General features: G+C 41.0%; 1 protein-coding gene across 1 annotated transcript in view; it reads right to left on the reverse strand.

The window, feature by feature from the left end:
• myo10l3 (myosin X, like 3) overlaps window positions 1-11,332 on the reverse strand; it is a 65,728-nt gene extending 54,396 nt beyond the window's left edge. Inside the window, exon 1 of the mRNA XM_074695009.1 lies at window positions 11,054-11,332. Within this exon, the coding sequence (XP_074551110.1) occupies window positions 11,054-11,074 (21 nt within the window). The 5' untranslated portion in view covers window positions 11,075-11,332. The remainder of the gene's footprint in view (window positions 1-11,053) is intronic.
• Window positions 11,333-18,938: the final 7,606 nt, after the last annotated feature.

Consider the following 18,938-nt stretch of genomic DNA (forward strand, 5'->3'; position numbering starts at 1 on the left):
GCTGAAAATTACGGTACGTTACAGCTCACAGCTGCAAAAGTGAAGCAACATGCAGCGTGTAGGCTGCAACAAAAGGTAGATGACGTTCAACGTGCACACAATACAAAGACAGGCAAGCCCTGACACGGAGGCAGATCAGGATTGAGTTTGTTTTTTCATCACATCCAGGAATTTCTTCAGTTTCAGAATGTAAATTAAATGGACAAGCCTTGGCGACTTGCCTTTAACGGTTCAGATGCTGAGTCAGAGTCTCAAAGGTTTCCTTTCACATGAACAAGCAGTTTCTCAAGAGAAGCCCAGACACCACTTCAAGAGATAACTGGTGTTAAATCTCTCAGCAACATGTAACTTTACAGTTTTTCTTTTAAAAAAGGATTAAAAAGATGACGAATGAGCTGGTTGGTTGAATGAATTCACAAGATGCTGATTCCAGTCTGGCTTCTCTGAGAGAGTTTCTAAGCAGAGTCATGTCCTCTGTGTTTTAAGGATGAGAAAAGTCTTATAAGTCAGCAAAAGAAAAAGACCATAAGCTGTTGAAGTGGCTGCTCATCCTGTCATTATTTTGATATTTAGTCTGTGTGTGTTTGTGTTTAAAGGCTCCAAAGCTGGAGGGTATAAAGTCATGATGAATTGTGTCAGCAACAGATGGCCTCAACAAAACTCCTCCCCCTTTGTCCCCTCCATCCTCAAGAGCATCGTCACTAACTCAAGACAACAAAGCAACCACCTCTGACAGAGAGCTCAGAAGTTAACCAGGCGGAAATATCCCAAACAAAGGCCAGCTGGGACGCAGAGGGGGCACGGGTATCAGCTCGTGTCAAGTCCTCAAGACTCGAATCACCTGCTGCTGAAGGACTGGCCACATCAACCCAATCCACAGTTTATGTAGTGTGTGTTCTTGGCTGAACTTGTGCAGGGATCAGTGGCAAATGTCACATTTCAAAGAACATAAAGGAAGTCATTCACTGGATTCAATTATTAAGCCTCTATAAATAGTTAAATCCAGTCCCGTGCCTCTGGTGAGCAGATGTTTTGAGTTCTGTCTGGAAATTTACAGCTAAGGTCATTTTAAAACTCTAAAAGTTTAGCTGGTTTAGCTGGGTTGGTAGGGCAGGCCTGGCTTCGTTAAAGGGCTAATGTGTCAATTTTGTTTACCACTACCTTACACTATATGTCATTGAACTCTAGCAGCAGTTCTGAGTCCAGAATCAGCAGACAAAAGTAATCCAATCCACCATAACAGGCCGCACGCCGACGTCCCATCATGCTCTCTGACACAGAAACCTTTCTGGCTGAATGATGCGATGGTTAAGTCACAGGCTTGGGTTTCTGCAGCTCATACAGTGACATCCAGCTCAGAGATTTGCTAACGAACAAGCGTTAAATATTTAAACGGCGTACATGGTACAAGGTGCCACGGCTCTTTCTCTGCCGTCTGGCGTAGCATGAGCATAGGTGGTATCAGGTGATCGAATCAGCCAAGGACAAAAGAAAGCTAATTAACTCATCCGGACTTGGACAGGGGGTTTAACAATTAGTTATGATACACCCATTTCTTGGATCATAGTTCGGTTTCATGGAGCAGTGAGTGAAATTCTGTCCGGTGAACAGCCGCACTGAAGCTGTCGGTGCTGCAGGTACGATGCCTGGCTGAGGCCTGACAAGCGTCTCTTTTATTGGCTCAGACGTGGAGGAGGATAACCGTAACACCGGGAACGTATCTACCAGGAACAGATCTGTCCAAAAGAAACTCGAACTCTTGATACTTTCACTTCTCCTTCTCTTATTTCCTTACTGTGTTTGCCCTAATTATTTGTCCTACGTTAAACTCTACAAGCAGATGCCCAAAAAACACATTTTAAATGGAGTACCATGCTTCAGCAATCCTTTTACACCTCTAATACAAGGACTCAACAGCATTATCATGACAATAGAGAGGCAAAGTCACTCCCCTTTGTGACCTCAGTTTGGATGCCAGGACAGATGTGCGATCCAGAACACCGACTTGCTGGATGGCCTACGTTTTGTGAGGTGGAATACTTGCAAGGACCAAGTTTTTGTGACCAAGATGGGGCTCCAATTTTTGAACTTTAGGAGGAAATCCATCAATTTCCAGGAGAAAACTATAACAAAGTAAATAAGAGCTGAAACGATTCCTCGAATGATTCGAGGTACTCGATTACAAAAATTACTCGAGTAATTTTCTCCGCCTCGAGGAATCGTTTAATTTTAAAAAAGATCAAAGAGTGGTATTTCAAACAGAGCTGAGGCCATATTAAGAGAGTTTTCAGACCCCTCAAGGTACCTCTTATACAAAATAGCAACTAGCAACAAATCTAGCTTCTTTTCTGGAGTTTGGAGACTAATGGGTTATTCTACTAAACGGCTGCCATTTGGGTCCGCAACATTTGATGAGATGTACAAGGCACAAAAAATGTGTCAAAGTGTGTTTACAAATTTTGGAGCTACCAAAGCAAGTGCTCTTATTGACACGCTGTATCAGAAAATTCCATTTCTTAAAGAGAAAAAAAATCATTTGAAAAATAACTGCTCTTTAACTAAACAAAAATGTATTTTATCCGATTACTCTATTAATCGATGGGATTTTCAGTAGAATACTCAAGTACTAAAATATTCGATAGCTGCAGCCCTAAAAGTAAAGTACATTAGAGTTCCATGGGGTACGTAGCCAGAAAATTTAACAACAACAGGTAAAAATGCTGGACTTTATGGCTTTGTCCACCAACATGGAGCACTGCCAAATTCAGGGATTTTGACCAAATCTACTGAATGCTGAGTAAGAGGAATGGAAGGGGGGGGCAAGTAGCTAGTGAGATTAAACAAATGGGCTGAGTGCAGCTGGGAGGAAAATCTGGGCAAAGGTCCTTCTGGGTCTCTGGTCACAGGCTTTACAGTGAGGCAAAGACTGTTGAACCACCAACAGCAATCCCTTCGTGTAAATGGGCTTGATGGAAAGGATTGTTTTTCCTGCTTCTGAGACGCTAAACCAGTCAATAAACCTAAAAAAAAAAAAAAAACACTTCCAGCTAGCCAAGACTGGGCTCTTTGGGAGATATTTTATTGACGCAGTTTTTCTTGGTTTCAGTCTTGCAGCTCTCTCCAGTTTCTTTGTCTTATTGTTGCCAGTTTAACATCTGCCAGCCTGCTGCTGCTTGCTGCACACAGCCAGCATGGGGTGAGGCCGGGGAGGGCAGCGTGTGTGACCGAGCGCAGAAATCACATGATTAAAGCCAACCTTCAGCATCTGTCCTGGAAGACGTATGAATTAATGATGGAGGCAGCAGCTGATCTGAAATTAGCTAATGGAGAAGGAGGAGTCCCTCGGGGGGAGAGGGCTTCCCCCTGTCTGTTGCAGAGAGGGGGGACTGAGGGAGAAAAAGGGTGGAGGTTCATCAATTGTTCTTGACTCCGAGGAGCTGCTTGAACCCCCGCAGAGGAAGCTATAAACAGACTCAAAGCAGGACGGCCTGAAGGCAGCCGCCTCATCAGTTAACACTGAGCAGATTCATTTCACACTCAAAGACTGTTTTTGTTAAAGTGGGAGGTCTCATATCATGGAGTTATAAATACAACTGTGTCTCAGGGTTAATGGGAATCAAACACATGATCGCAGCAGGAATCTGGTGCCATCGCTGCCCTTAAAGCTGATTCGTCAGCATCAGCAGCTGTCTTTGATGAAGTCAAGCAAATATGTTTGAATACAAGCTTTCTGAGTGTGTCTATTGTCTGTCTGTTTCTGCAGGGGGTTGAAGAGCACCTCCCCTGCCACCATCTACTGTAGCTGATCCACCGTGTGGCTAATGAGTATATTGAAAAGAATTTGCATAACAAATTTTGTCTTGAGGAGCACAAAAGAGAGATCATGTGACACTCAGTAAGGCACGGTGTCCTGATCTACTGACTGAACAAACCTCTTCTCTACAACTTCCCGACTAAGTGATTAAAGTCTTAGTACCAACCCGAGCTCGAGGTTGTGACTCATTTTCTTTAAAGAACAAAACAGCTTCCATGATGAGACGAAGAGGCAGAGAATGATCTGATTACTGCATATTTGATTGGATTGTCGGCCATAAGCCTCACGACCCTGAGTATCTGCAGAGCCACCTGGCATCGCTTTACCATCCTCCTGTGTGTCATCCACATATCAGGCCTTCACTGTACTTGCCTGCAGACTGTTCAGGGGTCACCCAGCAGGAATCCCAAAGATATTTCAGGAATGCTGCTCCATCAGGACTGTCGGACCTCGAGTAAGAGATTCAAGTGTGAAACATTAAAAACACAGAACGCTCCTCCTCGTGTGAGTCGAAGTGTGATCCTCCAAACAGCCCCGGGTCGAACCACACACCCTCATTTCTAATAAACAGAAGAGAAATGGATGGGAAAGCAAACAGGTCATGACTGTGGATTGTGCCATGCTGCGTTGTTTGCTTCTGTTAAACAGCGAGGTGCCGGTTGGAGTCTTCAGGCCATGGCTGTTTGGAATCATGAAGTATGGGGTGTGTACTTAGCCTTGGTGGGATGTTCATCCCGCGGCTCCCGCTGAAATTACAGCTGCAGAAGTTACCTCAAGACAGAGTCAACAAATTTATCATTCTCCCTCATTTGTTTGTTGAGACGTGTTTCACCTAAACACAGAGGGAAAACGTGACACAAGCGTCGATGCACCAACTTCAAGGCTGACATTATGTGTGGTAATCACAGGGGGCTAAAAAAGGAAAGTCAACATCTGGGCTGGGAGCCGTAATCACAGGTTGGAGGTTATTAAACTGCCAGACATGACCTCCGAAACGGAGTGGATTTAAAGTACTCTCATTACCAGATCACAGAGTCTTTCAGGTAGGGCAGCCAGTGCGAGACGACACGTTGTCATGCCAGCAGTAAACAAGGATACATGGCGTATGAAAAAAACACGGATCAGACAATTTTAAGTGAAATATTGTTAATTTTGGATCGTTCAAGCTGCTCCTTGCCCCAATCCACTACTGTTTAATGGCTCCTGACATTCTGCTATAATGCTCTACTACCTGGATGTAAACAAGCACAGATGACATGTTGACTGTTTCTGGTTTACCTGGCATATTAACGGAGCAACACATCACCAGCACAAGCACATGGATGTTACACTTCAAAAAAGACCAAATGATGGTGGTGCTGTCCCTGCTAATGTTAGCCACAGTTAGGGATGGGTACCTTTCACATTTGAAACCATACGGTACCGTTACCCGGTACCTGGCAATCAGTACTGATACTCAACGGTACCGATTTTTGTTACTTTTTTGTGAATATGTTGTAAAAATACCAATTTGTTTAACAATAAAGTATAAAGTTTTTTCAATTTAACAAACTGGCTCGTTATCAGGCTCGAGCAGAGCTAGATGACGAGCTGATCATTTGAATCAGGTGTGTTGGAGTCGGGTAACAGCTAAAACATGCAGGGCAGGGGTCCTCCAGGACCAGGGTTGGGTAACACTGGTCTAAAGGATGCATTTAGGTACCTTTGATTGATGGTACCTTTTGATTTTACATGAGTCGTGTACTCGGTACTTTTGACAGAATTCGGTCAGTACCTATAAAAGTACCTAAGTCGGCACCCATCCCTAGCCACAGTTGGTGAACTAAGCTATCCCCGCTTAATTCTGTGATCCCTTATTGTAGTAGTGTTGTCCTACCTTTGGACTAGATGGTTTGTCTGACTCCATTAGACGAGACTCCAGAAGTTATTCTCATATCCATCACTCGAAAGAGTTTCAAAGTATTTCAGATGCTCCGGATTGGAAATGAAACTAACAACCCTCACTTTCTTAAAAAATCTGTTTTGCTTTGTTCCCTTAAGCAAATTTGTCACTTGTAGGCCTTGTAGATTTGCCTACTGCTTTTACAAAACCAGACATGACTCAGTATGACTCTAATACCATGTCTTCATTTCATTTCAAGGTTTACAGAAATCAGACAATGGTTGAAGATGTATTAACTGAGATAACAAAAAATGTGATTCCCCCCATGTGCCCTGAGGTGATTTATACTTCACTAACAGTCACACCCACGACTGTTCTGGTAGATTAGCACACAGAGAAGGCAGGAAGGATGGGTGTTAGAGGATGGATTCAACATTGTCGGAGTGGGTTTTAAGAGCTGTGTCTCGATATGTTTTTACTGGGGGCTGGAGGAAGTATAAATGAGCTTAAAGACAAGAAACACGTTGGGCGTTGTTGAGGGTCAGCGAGAGAAGGAGTGGCCTCAGATTTATAACATTTGTTTTCCGGAACAGAGTTATTAAGATCGACACTACTGTCATGTCTTGAAACTAGCAGATGTTTGCTTACCTAAAAAAATAGCTACCCAGCTTAGTCTTATCAAATTCTACCTTCTTAAGCTCACTTACTTTGTCGATCCTCATTTATTCAATCGAGACAAAACTGCCACCAATGACTTGGTTTTAAAACTTGTGTTTTCATCTATCATCAAGAACTCATTAACAGGAAGAGAATCAACATTATTAGTTTAAAAGTATGTGGCTCTTCCTTTTTCTTTCAGCACCACAAGCCCAGCTTTGTCTGAAGAGTTTGCTCATGTAGCATGTTAAAGCTTAAGTCAACAACGAGGTGTCAGCGGGAGGTTATCACAGCCCTGAGCTCCCCATGCAGCCGTCAGCTCGCTGATAGACAGGGGTCAGGTTACTGATAGGGGCACAGGAAATTTAAACACTAGATAGAGATGAGAAAAAGCTGGATTCACACCATTATTACACGGTTGAAATTTGTCGTTTGAAATTCATCATTTTCGAAAACTACATCATCTTCCTTCACACCAGGAATCTGAGTCATTAGGGAAGGATTATCCGTGTTATTTGGGTTGTGGTCGGACAATGCCTGTTGGTAATTAGTCCCAGCGCTCTCGTGACTGATTAAACCACCTCCAGACTGTACCAAAGCTGCAGGATTGCTGCTGACACACACATAAAACACCTCCTTGTATTTGTTCATAAACAACCAGCACTGTTAATCCAACACAACTTTAACACTTTTACAGCAACAGCTCAAAGTCTGCTCATAAAGCGTGATAATCCATCTGCTTTAATGCTTGGCCAAGCTAAAAGAATGCAGGAACCCTTTGCCATTTTGGGACCCTAATTTCTTCCTTCCTTGCATCCTAAATCTACATCCTGTGCTCCTTCCTTACTCCATCAACACGTCTATGAGCATGGAAGTGAAGAACTATGATGGGAGTTTCTCAGCTCGCTTAAGTGGCAGCTGGAGGAAGTGACAACTGGGTAGAAAAGACCCCTGGTAGAAAAATAGTCCAGGTTTCTCACATTACCCATCCCAACCCAGAATGCTCACCAGCAGGCATGCCGATCCACGGCTCCAGCTTCAAAGACCCAGACAAAAACAGCACACAGAGCTGAGAGGGATGTTTCAGGGAGAGTGTGTGTGTGTGTGTGTGTGTGTGTGTGTGTGAGGTGTAGGTGATGGTGTGAAACCTAAAGCCTTGTCACTACAGCTCTACAATGCTTGGATGACAGGCGCCCATGACCAAGAATTTCAGGGGTCAGGGTTGGGAGTCCAGGATTCCCTGTGTCAGAGGATCTTTCAGTGGGAGGAATTTGGTGTGTAATGCAAGGAAGGAGTTAACGGTTGTGGAAAGATCCTCATGTGGCTTTACAGTGTGCAGCAGCTGCTGCTATAAAGGAACTGGTTACCAAGTTTAGAAACTCATATCGCTGGGATCCAGCTTTGTCTACAGGATGTTTCACAGAGACATTAGATATCTGAAGGGTTCTGTCTTATGTCTATTAGTGGTCAATTGAGGGCAATTTCATCATCTCTAAACTAATGAATAAGAGGAAATGAGATAAATCTGTCTTTAACAGGGTATATGCTGAAATCCTGAGGTTAAATTCAATACCTTTTTAAGACTTTTTTAAAAACCTTTCAAAAAGTCCTAAGACCTTATCGGGACTTGTAGCTGTTGTTAGCAACCAATCTTTGACAGTTGTAGTTTGCATTTTAACATAAATGAGGTTAAACTGAGAAGGAATAAAGCTTGAAAGAATAAATGAAACTAAAGGCAGGTTAATTGACATTCCCATTCCCAAAAAAGTAACAAAAGTTGTTCAAGGCCAACTTGCAGAAAATATATATATATATATTTCATCATTGTCAAAATTTAGGACATGTGCTTCAGATTGTGTTCATTGCTTTCTATCAGCGTTACATACGGACAGCGACTAAACTACTGTACAAACTGAGTTTGTCGTCACATTAGCCTACGGATATGTTGGGCTGCTAGCGCTACGTTTAGCCCACTTGTTGTCACGTTTCAAACAACAGCGCTACGTAACTGTATTGATAAATACCTTATCTCTAAAAAGGTGATTTGAACATACAATATTTTTTCCAAAACACAAACACGCTGGTCTGTGATGCGTGTCAGGTTAGTTTGTAACAGTCCCAAGGAGGAAAATAAATATTCATGGATACTTTTGGAGTCAAAGCTTGAATACCAATAAAACTTAATACCTCATAACATTACGATTAAGACTTTTTAATACTTTTTAAGGATCTTAATTTACCCACAATCGATTTATCAACTTTTAATACTTTTTAAGACCCCACGGACACCCTGTTTAAACACACGCACAAAAGCAGCACAGATCTGAATGGAGGGATTACATTCAGGAAGGAGGAATCTCGAAGCCTTGGTAAAGTTTTCTGCCTTGTGTGATTTTGGAGCAGGGTGTGTGTGTGTTTGTGGGTCATATCCATCCAGAGGACGGATTGGGTGTGGAGTTGAAGGTTTTACAGTGTTGTGTCAGCTCCTGAGAGGAAAAGGCCACATTGATAGATGGGACAGGCTTCAGGATAAACCTCTGTGCGCACAGCCGTGAACCTGCTGCTATCTCTAACACGTCATCTTCTTCACCACCTCAAAGAGGAAATCTAGCTGCTACATGCTAAGGCTTAAAAAACTCAACATTACGTCTCATGTATTAATATCCACAGCTGGTCAGCTATCATAAATCAGACTGGTGGGTTCGTTGGTGCACAGAAGTGAATCAGACCTTAGATTTATCCCACTGCCCTTGTTTTTACTGAGTTGAGTTTAATCCTTATCTTACTTCACTTCCAGAAAACCTGCTTAATTAAATCCACACTGGTTGCATGAGGACTTCAGAATGCTGGCGTCTTTCCACGACCCAGAAGTCGTTTATAAACAGCAGGATGTAGTTCATTTGTTTATTTGCAGGGTGTTTTTAATGGACAGTATCCAAAAATCTGACACAAATATGGTGCGCTACTTCAGCTCCTGGCTATGAAAGTTATTTAAGACTACAAGATTTAAATACACAGGTCAGAAAAGGGTGGGATATTGGAGTAGAGGACATAACATGAGATTTTCTATTGTTAGGATTTTGACGTTACGATTTAGATTGCGGTTCTACGATATTCCAATTTTTTGCGTTTTTTAGCTCACTTTCTTAAAACCAGACCAAGTGAAAAAGTTGAATGATGATGATGATGTCTACAGACTATATCTGGAGCCATGTTTTCCCAAAAAATTAACATCACATGCAAGTCAGTTTGTGGGGTTTATTTAGGGTATCTGACATCTCAATTTTTTTTTCTTTAACCCAGTTTATAAAGAAAGATTAAGAAGAAGGACTAAAATTAGAAAAAATTAAAAAATATTAATTCGTCATTAGAGACAAAACTGACCTTCCCAATACAATATACCAACAACAGTCATATCAAGCACAAAATATAACTGTGGCAGCGTCACAGTAACCATAATCATGCAAAATAAAGTATAAAGACAAAGATAAGCTAGCAAAATTTACATTGCATGACCAAATGACACTTTAAGGCTGCTTTTTAAACTAAGTAAACAAATACAGCCTGAATGCGTTCTTATAAATCTTTGGGAAAATCCTGCATAGGACAAAAGGACACATAACCAGATTAAATAAAGATTTCTACTGAGCTGAGCTGAAATAATAACCTTCCTCTGGACGGCATATCACTCTAATAAAATCAGATTAAGATTTCAAATCCAGATCACCTCAATCTGTCTGCTGCATGGAGGTTTTGTGCAACATTATTTACTGGAAACTATAGTTTCTGTACGACCTGATGCAGGGTCAATTCAAGTTTAAAAGTTGTAGTATTGTGGTATTATTTTACTACTGAAGAGGCTTCTTTTGAAATATTGCTGAATTGGAAATTTTAACACGAGTTGTACTGTTTAAGATGTCAAGAGAGGTATATGAGGTGAGTGGAAGGGCCATGACAGACTGAGACTGACATCACCCACGCATAACAGCCTCTCCTGAGACGGTGTGCGTGTGTGCCCTCCTCTGAGTCAGATGAGGATGACAAATCAGACCTATAGTCAGTCTCTACAAGCCCTGTGTGTGTGTGTGTGTGTGTTCTGCTGTCTGGGATGATTTGCAGATGACAAATACAACCTGGTATCAGGGCACTGAATTTTACAAGGCACTCATGGTTAACTGTCATAAAGTGACACTGCAAAAGAGGGGGAGACATAACCAAGGAGGGTACAGTGGCAGAGAGACTGTCACGTGAATTCTGTTTGTCTTTGTTTGTCTGTAATGAGATTATCCAGCAGAACTGAGTGGGGGAGTTTCTTTAACTCATACACACCAGTAGTGTCTGCAGTATGCATGAGACTTGTTGGGATAGCTTATTAGGCGTCCCCACTGCAGCTGCATCCTGTAGCAGCCCTGCAACCGTCTGTCTGGGATACAGTAGGCTGTATTTCACCGGATGAGAAATCTCGATATTTAACAGTAATTCAGCTGGATACATGTGGAAAAGTAGTGTTTTTAAATACAAAAGTTAATTTTCGCAGTAAAGGACCTTCCTGCAAACAGCCAGAGCTGACCACGCGCACACAAAAAGCAAGCAAAACAAAACAAAAACCGTCTCGCGCATGTAAGGCTACGGGATTCGCGGTAAAAGTAGAGACTAAACTACAAAACAAGGTTCTGCATGGAGAAAGTAGTTTAACTCACCTCTGCAAAAAATATATCCATGTTCACCAGTGGTCGACCTCACGTCCCTTTGTAGTCTGAGTTCAGGGTACCACGGCAGAGGAGGAGAGGAAGCTATATTCCCAAAAGATTTCCATCCGCTTCGTTAAGATTTTTATTGTTTCTTTTGGCCTCGTTAGAGTCACAAAAGAGGCATTTTGTGTTTTTAATTTCCGACACTTTGGAGTTGTTGTGTTTCTTGAGCGTCTTTTGGGTGTCCCGTGAAGGCTGTGCCGTCTTTCTGCTGTCTAGTCATTTCAATGAACCCGGCACATTATGCAGGGGGCGGAGCCTGCAGGGTCACAGCCCGCCCCTCGGCATACGCCCTCATTTGTGTCCATTCTAAAGAGCCAGGCTTTAAGAGGATGTGAACAGTTTTCCTCTTTAAATCTAAAAAAAAAAAAAATCATGTTATTTACTTTGAACATAATTACAGACACAAACAGCAACCAAAGGGAAGGGAGTTGTAAATTAAGATGCTGGTGTTTCACTGTGGATCAAAGTAGGCTAGGTATTATTCTGATTTCCTTCCTTCCTGCCATTTGTATCTCAGGACATGAGCAGTTTGCTTGTGTCGACACCTGTAAATGCTATGGAAAATAGGCTAATTCAAACAATACCTAGCCTTAATCATTCTAAATTGCCCTTTCAACAACACAAATGCGCTAACATGGGCCACACGTTTGTTAGATACTGGTTATTCAAATTAACAAGCCTGTAAAGGGACAACCTTTGTAGCAATTTGTCAGCAATATACCAATAAAAATCAGCTTATGTTTATTTGTTGTCTTTAATGTTCTGGCCTGTATGTTGAGTCCAATGGCTCCAAACCTCACATGGAACCATGGAAGACATCTCACAAAGTCATGTATGCATTAATAGCATGCTTTTCCATGTAACACACAAAATTGAAAGAGTCGGAGGTTAAAATATGCATTATCCAGGGAAAAATCTGCATCTTGGAGTAATTTTCATCAATGTATCTAAACTAAAAACACCTTAGAAAAGACAATGTTTGCCTAGATATGAGCTATTAAGAATCAGTCCAACCTCAAGAGAAAAAAATAATCACCCCTGACATGTTGAAAATCCTCAAAACTATCATTTTTGGGTTTATGTTTCTGGATTTTGGTACATTAAAACAATATTTGGTATTTTAAAGCAACATTAAGCAACTATCTCCTTTGCTAATGAAGAAAACAAAAGTGCTCTATTCTTCCTTAGTCATGCTTTTGGGTCTGTTTTGTAGTTTTATTTTTGCATTCTTTTTACAGTCAATTCCTTTACTCATGCCTTAAGAGTAATAGGATGCAACTCTAAGTAATTCTCTACACACAGCACACACTCAACACTTGTGTTTCCTTTTAATCTGCAATCAATCTGAATGACCTTGAGAAGAAAACACAAGCTTTTTAATCTGTGACCTATGCCTTTAAGATCAGTCGCTGGGTCATGACCTCAAGGATACACAGACAAAACTTAATCTATACGCAATAATCATGCAACAGATCCAGACTGGCAAACTGTGCTGTGTCTGTTATGTAATCACTGTTGGCCGTGTAAGCAGGGAACAGAGTTTCCCTCACTCTCTGAAATTCATGTTAATGTTTGGTGTCCTCAAAGTCACTTCTTTGATGGCGTAAGAGATTAAAGAGATTTCATTTTTTTGGCCCATAATTCCTGATTATAAGGTTAAGACACAGCTTTGATAAAAACAAAGCAGTAATTGTTCTGTATTCCTGTTCGGACTTTAGGAGAATAATACTCAAACAATCCTTTTGTCAGTGGCTATAAGCTTGTACACCAGTCCCAAACCTTTTGGCTGCAGCAGCACCGACGGAGACACAAACAGCCCGACTGGACAAATAGTCTTTTGTTGTTTTGTTTTGTTATTGCTGACCTTTTTCTGACATAACTGATAAAAAACATGTCTGCAGGAAAGATATATAATTATACGAAGAAATGTACGGTATAGCATTTAAACTCTAAATGCCTCTGTACACACCGGATTTTAAACAGCTGATCATACCTGAAGATACATACACAAATAACTTAAGTGTAAAGCACTTCTTCATTAGAAATTATCATTGCACATGATTTAGTAAGGGGGTAAGTTTGACCTTAAAAAATGTGCCAATAAAAGTCAACACAAAGTGATAAATTTTGTTTTTTAAAAAGAACTTGTTCTGTGTTGATCATCTGTAAGCTAAAATAAGTTAAATAATCCTTAATTCATCCCACTATAGTGAAATTTAAAGAGTTACAACTGAAAAGTGTGTAGTGCAAATATTTCAATGAAAATATTTAAAATAATTTAACATAATAAGTGTAACCTGATAAAATCTGTGCATAACATCAGTCTGTAGATCTTTGTTTGAGTATTTAAAATCCCTGCCTGAAATAAGGTCACCGCAGGGTTTTTTGACAGATGGTGTAACACGGTGCACAGCCCTTAAAAAAAGTAGGTCAAAATAATTTGAAAATGTGCTCATGAACAGACTTTGATGACCATGTTTACGTGCAGTCTGCTAATCAACAGTTCAAGAGGAGTTTAAGAGGTCATCGCATCTTCAGCAAGTTTAGAGTTTACTTTTTAAACAGCTGGAGCTCACATCCACGGTGAGCTCGCCGGGTGTTTCTGTAATGTGGTGGAAACCTGGTCAGTATGTTTGTTTTGTTCAAGAGCAGTCAACCTTATGTCTCAGGTGATGTGACCTTAATCACAAAATCAGCCATTAATTATAGCTCGGATTGAGAGCAGCCAAGGTGGCCTGTTGTTGATTTTCAGCATAGCACGGATTTAGCATTTCCCGTCATTAATTTCCCAAAGATCTAACAATAGTGAAAGAAGTGCTTTTAAAGTGATTGACTAATCCGACCCCTTGATGTGAAAATGTGGCACATAGATTTAGAGCAAGGCTTTCATTTTCTCTACCTGGGAGGACAAAAAGGACAAGAACAAAACATTCATCGGGTCGTAAGGAACTCCAGAGGGAACATTAGGCTGGGATGTGGATCAAAGGCTTGTTGCTCATTGATTGGGCTTCAGATATACAACTGAGGATGAGCATCAAACTGGAGGATCTTCATTGCATGTTCTTCAAAATAAAACATGGACAATTGCTTTGACATATGACTCCAAAATTAAAGTAAAACACATCGCATTCTCTCTTTTGTAGAACAATACATCAAGAAAGTATTTGAATAAGCGCTCATGCTGCAGTCTATTCTTGCAATCACAGTTTTGAATTACAGTTAATAAAACAAATCCGTCACCCTACATACCGTGGTAAATACTGAGGGCAACACCAGGCATTCCACAGTCTGACAGGAGGATCAGCTGGCTGTCAGGTCTGAAAGCTCGGCACCGTTTTGCGAGTGAAACTAAAAACCAGAAGCAGATGCAATTTCATAGTGGATGCTTGAATTGGAGGGTCTCTTGTTCATGTTGGTGAATTTCACAAGAGGCAGGAGGATTGACTGAGGACTTATAAGAGATGTGTAATAGAAATAAAATGATTTAAATGTTCTCTGGTGTTGCATTTACAAGATTTCACATGAAAAGCCTTGAGGCAGAGCATACATACACATCTAATAGTTTAACAGCACTCAGCCCATTTGTTAAAAAATCTGTAGCTACAGAAAATGTCTGGACAGCATTCAGCTGTTTGGAGCTGGACATACTTGATGTAGGATGACCCCAAAGCACCAAGTGAAGCTAACATGACCATTACAGATCAATGTTCTGGCTTCAAACATCCAAAAAGGATGAAAACAGACCGTGACATGTATGAAATGGTGTATTTGGAAGCTTAATGGAGACAGAGAGGTTATAATGGTCCACCCTCTGGCAGAAAAGACCTCGGGCAAAGTCATTTCAGTAAACTGACGGACCCTTTCGCAGCCTCATGACACATAATGGGTTAAAGTCTGGCTTCAGATGGAGGCTCCATCAATTGACATCCACAGTTTGTTTATGTTCTCTGCACAACTATGTATGGTTAGTCACGGCCAGACCATGAAGCTCACTTAACTGGAGGTGGTCTGATTATGTAAAAAGCACTCATCCGTGTGTTATTGCCTGCACACTGAGTGAAACAAGGACGTGGATTGATATCGGTTTGGTTATGTCATTCAAGCAGACATATATACAGCACCACAGTCAATTACAATATGCAGAGCAGTTCAACTTCTGATACAACAATACTGCTGTAATGATTGCTGCAAGAGCTTGTATTTGTCAACCGTTCTGTCAAATATCATGTCATATCTTTTCTTTTATACGTCATTTAAACCCAAACTTCCTGTTGCAGCAATAGCATAACCATGAAGAGGTATGAAGATCACTGTAAAATGGTACAAACATCTAAAGAGCAGTGAGTTATGGAACTTTGTTTAATTGAAATCACACATTAAAAGATTAGTCATCATTTAATACCTTTGGGAGAAGTGATGCAATGATGTTTTGTTTAATTTAACTAATGAAATTGATGTTTATTGTCTTCCAGGACAGAGGCCGCTGTGTCAGGAGAGCAGCAGATTACCGGACACACCCTGTGACAGAGCAAACAAAGACTGATGGGGGGAGGACAGGGTGTAAAATTGATTGAAACAAATGCAGTTTAGCTGAGACGGATGGCAGAAGGAAAAAGGAGACTGTGGCTGTAGAGTCGAACATGGAGCAGGTGACAAAATCATCAAACAAAGGTGATTCAATCATGGTGGGATCACTTTGCAGGCAGAGGCACATTAATGTGTAAAAATTGTTGATGACAAATCCTGGTGCCACGTTTATTGAGTTATGTGGCTGATCCTGGAACACCACAGAGCCAACAGGGCTCCAATTTCTCACACCTTATATCGACAATCATTACTGCTTTTAGAGAGATACAGGACACAAAATGACAAGTTTTAACGATTCTTCAAATTCAATTGTTTGTGTTTTTTGTGCAAGTTAAAGCTCCTGCAAGGAGCTTTTAGCTTGTTATAAAACACACTAAAATAAATACTGATGCCTTTGTATAACCTTCAGAAGTAAACCAGACCACAAGCAAAAAAACTGGTCGTTGCTATGTAGTGATTTTAACGCCTGAAACTCCTGAAAGAGGGTAGGTATTGGAAGAGGTGATGAACAACATTAATATTTTTCTAGGGACGGCGAGTACTGATACCAGGCATCGGTATCAGCCTTATTTCAAGGTATCCGTACTTGTAAAAGCTGCCGATACCAGCAGCCGATTCTCAATGCAAGAAAATCTTGCATTGACTAAGTTCTCCTTGCCAGTAGTTGGCGCTACATTGCTATGGTTTGACACCAAGGCAAATGTGCGCCAGGTCCTGTTCAGACAATATGAATAAACCAGGGAGGGTAGAAACCGTTTTATTATGCACTTCAGGTTAAAAAAAAAAAAAAAAAGAATAAAAAAAAAAACTGTGACAATTTTTAGTTGTTTTTTGTTCTTTTTTTCCCACTTTTGTTAATTACTTAAAACCAATGATGAACTCAAAGAGAATTTTTTTGTGTTTTATTTTGGACTTAATTTCAGAGTAATCGTGCTGTTTTTATTTTAAATGATCTGTCACTGTTGAATGAAATTTTATGTATCAAAAGTACTAGTGGTATCAGTACTCTGTATCAGTGAGTACTCAAGAGGGAGTACTTGTACTGGTATTAGTTGGGAAAAAAAGTGGTATCAAACATCTCAATATTTTTCTCATCCAATGGTCACAATGAGTTTAATTCCGAGTGTTGCAAAATGACAGAGTGAGATTTTTCTTTAAGAAGAAGGATTTGTATATGCACAGATGAAATTAGCAAAGAAATCCTTCAGCCAGCCTTGTCCACAAGGGGCGCCAGAATTGTCAAATAAAAAGTTCCTTGTATTAGCTTTAAAATTTCTCTATTCCTGTCCTAATTCTCCAATATAAGCAGATGCATATGAAAGAAAACCGCTGTTCCATTTACTAATAATATGAGCTGGTGTACTTGTTCAACATTGCGCTGTGTAACCTTGAGCTGATAGAAAAGCTACCATTGATGTAAGAAGGCTAACGGATTAATGGTACACTTGAAAAGTAAAGAACACATTCGTCACGGTGATTCATGTGGCTGAATCAGCCTCTCCATCAGCGCTCTTGGACCTCCCTGTGGTCAATGGACTTAAGGACTCCAGCACTTCGCAATATATCTCACCACAAGCATTCCTCTTCAGGCATGCTCGCCCCCCAGACACATACCATACCTTCCTAGAGTTTGAGGAATGCAAGCCAGATCACACATTTCCCATGCTCCCTTGCACCAACAACTTCCTGTTTGTTTATAGAGGTTCATATTTCCATGCTCCCATGCTGAGATTATATTCCAACTCCCTATATATACATATACAGTATGTGGATTAATTTCTTCAGGAACTTGGACAATGATAGACCCTAACTGGTGAGTTATCGAAATACAAACACGACACAAGGGCCACAAGGGCTGTGTCATGTTATTGGGATGTTTTTGTTTATTGTTTAGTTTCTCAGAACAGTTTCCTCTCACAGTCCAGAGTACCAGCATCAGTGACTCACTAACCATTCAGAGCCTGAGAAAACAGAAGGATAGAGAGGGAACATACCTCACAGCATCCATAGCTGGGGAGGCAGCACTGCCTCATATCTGATGATTCAGCTGCCTGAATCACAGACAGATCAGCACTGAGATTTCCCCTTCACGGTGACATCAGTAACCAATGAGCTTTACCTTATATGTTCAGAAGTGGTGGCCTTGATCTCCACAGGCCAGGTAACAATATAAGACGTATATGGACTCTGTATGGACAGCACAAATTCAATATGACTTCAAAACAAGTCTCAGTACGACAGTCGTACAATTTTACTATTAATCTTTTTGACTTTATGAGTCTAGCTTTGTGGAGTGCTCCTTTAACTTTATCTACTCCAGTTGAATTGAGCTGAACTGTATTTCTGAGAGTTGGGGTCATATATGGATGAGGGGTATCTGAATACACCTGCCTCCACCAGAATCAACAAAGAGGACTTATCTAGGGGGTTGGTGAGGGATGGTTCAATCTAATTATAGACTCTGGGGAGATGACTTAATTGAGGTGACGCCCGACCCCGGGGGATTTTCTTCTGTCTCCCATCAAATTAAGAACAGACCCCTGGAATTACTGTAGACAGGCCTGGTTTTTACCTTTGTAAGGTAATTAAATGACCGTCTACGGTGCTTGCAGAGTCAAATAAAGAGTATTTATAGTGTAGTCAGTGCAACCTGATCTGATCTGACTGAGTCTGTGACTGAATTCTTTCAAGTTAAGCAGCCTCTCTGGTGTTTGTATCTGTTTCAATCACTTCCTTTGGACTTCTACCATTACTCTAATATCTCAGTAAGTGGTTGTGCCCTCAGTGCATTAGTCACTGGGTTTCTTTGCGGTTAGAACATCCATTTTCCACAAGCTTAGGGGCTGCAAGGATGGGATACTGACAAGCTCTCTTCAGGCACTATCACACTCATAACCAAATTACAGGCCTGTGGATGTCCTTCCTCCTCCCATTCTCGGGACAATTAGCCGAGTCTGACAGAAGCCTAATGAGCCACAGAGCTATCTGCAGTTAAAATCAGCTGCCATTAGCAAAATGTGAGCATCCCTTTTTCAAACTCCTTTAAATGTGGAAAAAGAGGCAGTGTGGGAAGGGAAATTATTATATGGATAGCCATTACAGCCTAAGTGGCTGGAACTGAAAACAGTATTTGTAAAAGTGTGTGCGTGCATGTAGGTTCAGCTGCTTTGTGACACCAACTAGTTATGCATTACAACATCAGCTTTTAAGAGTTCTCTGTGACCAAAATGACGGGCAGGCTGGC

The sequence above is a fragment of the Halichoeres trimaculatus genome, unplaced genomic scaffold (genome assembly GCF_033239565.1).
Source record: "Halichoeres trimaculatus isolate MK-OKI-2021-1 unplaced genomic scaffold, fHalTri1.1 fHalTri1_scaffold_19, whole genome shotgun sequence".
NCBI lineage: Eukaryota > Metazoa > Chordata > Actinopteri > Labriformes > Labridae > Halichoeres > Halichoeres trimaculatus.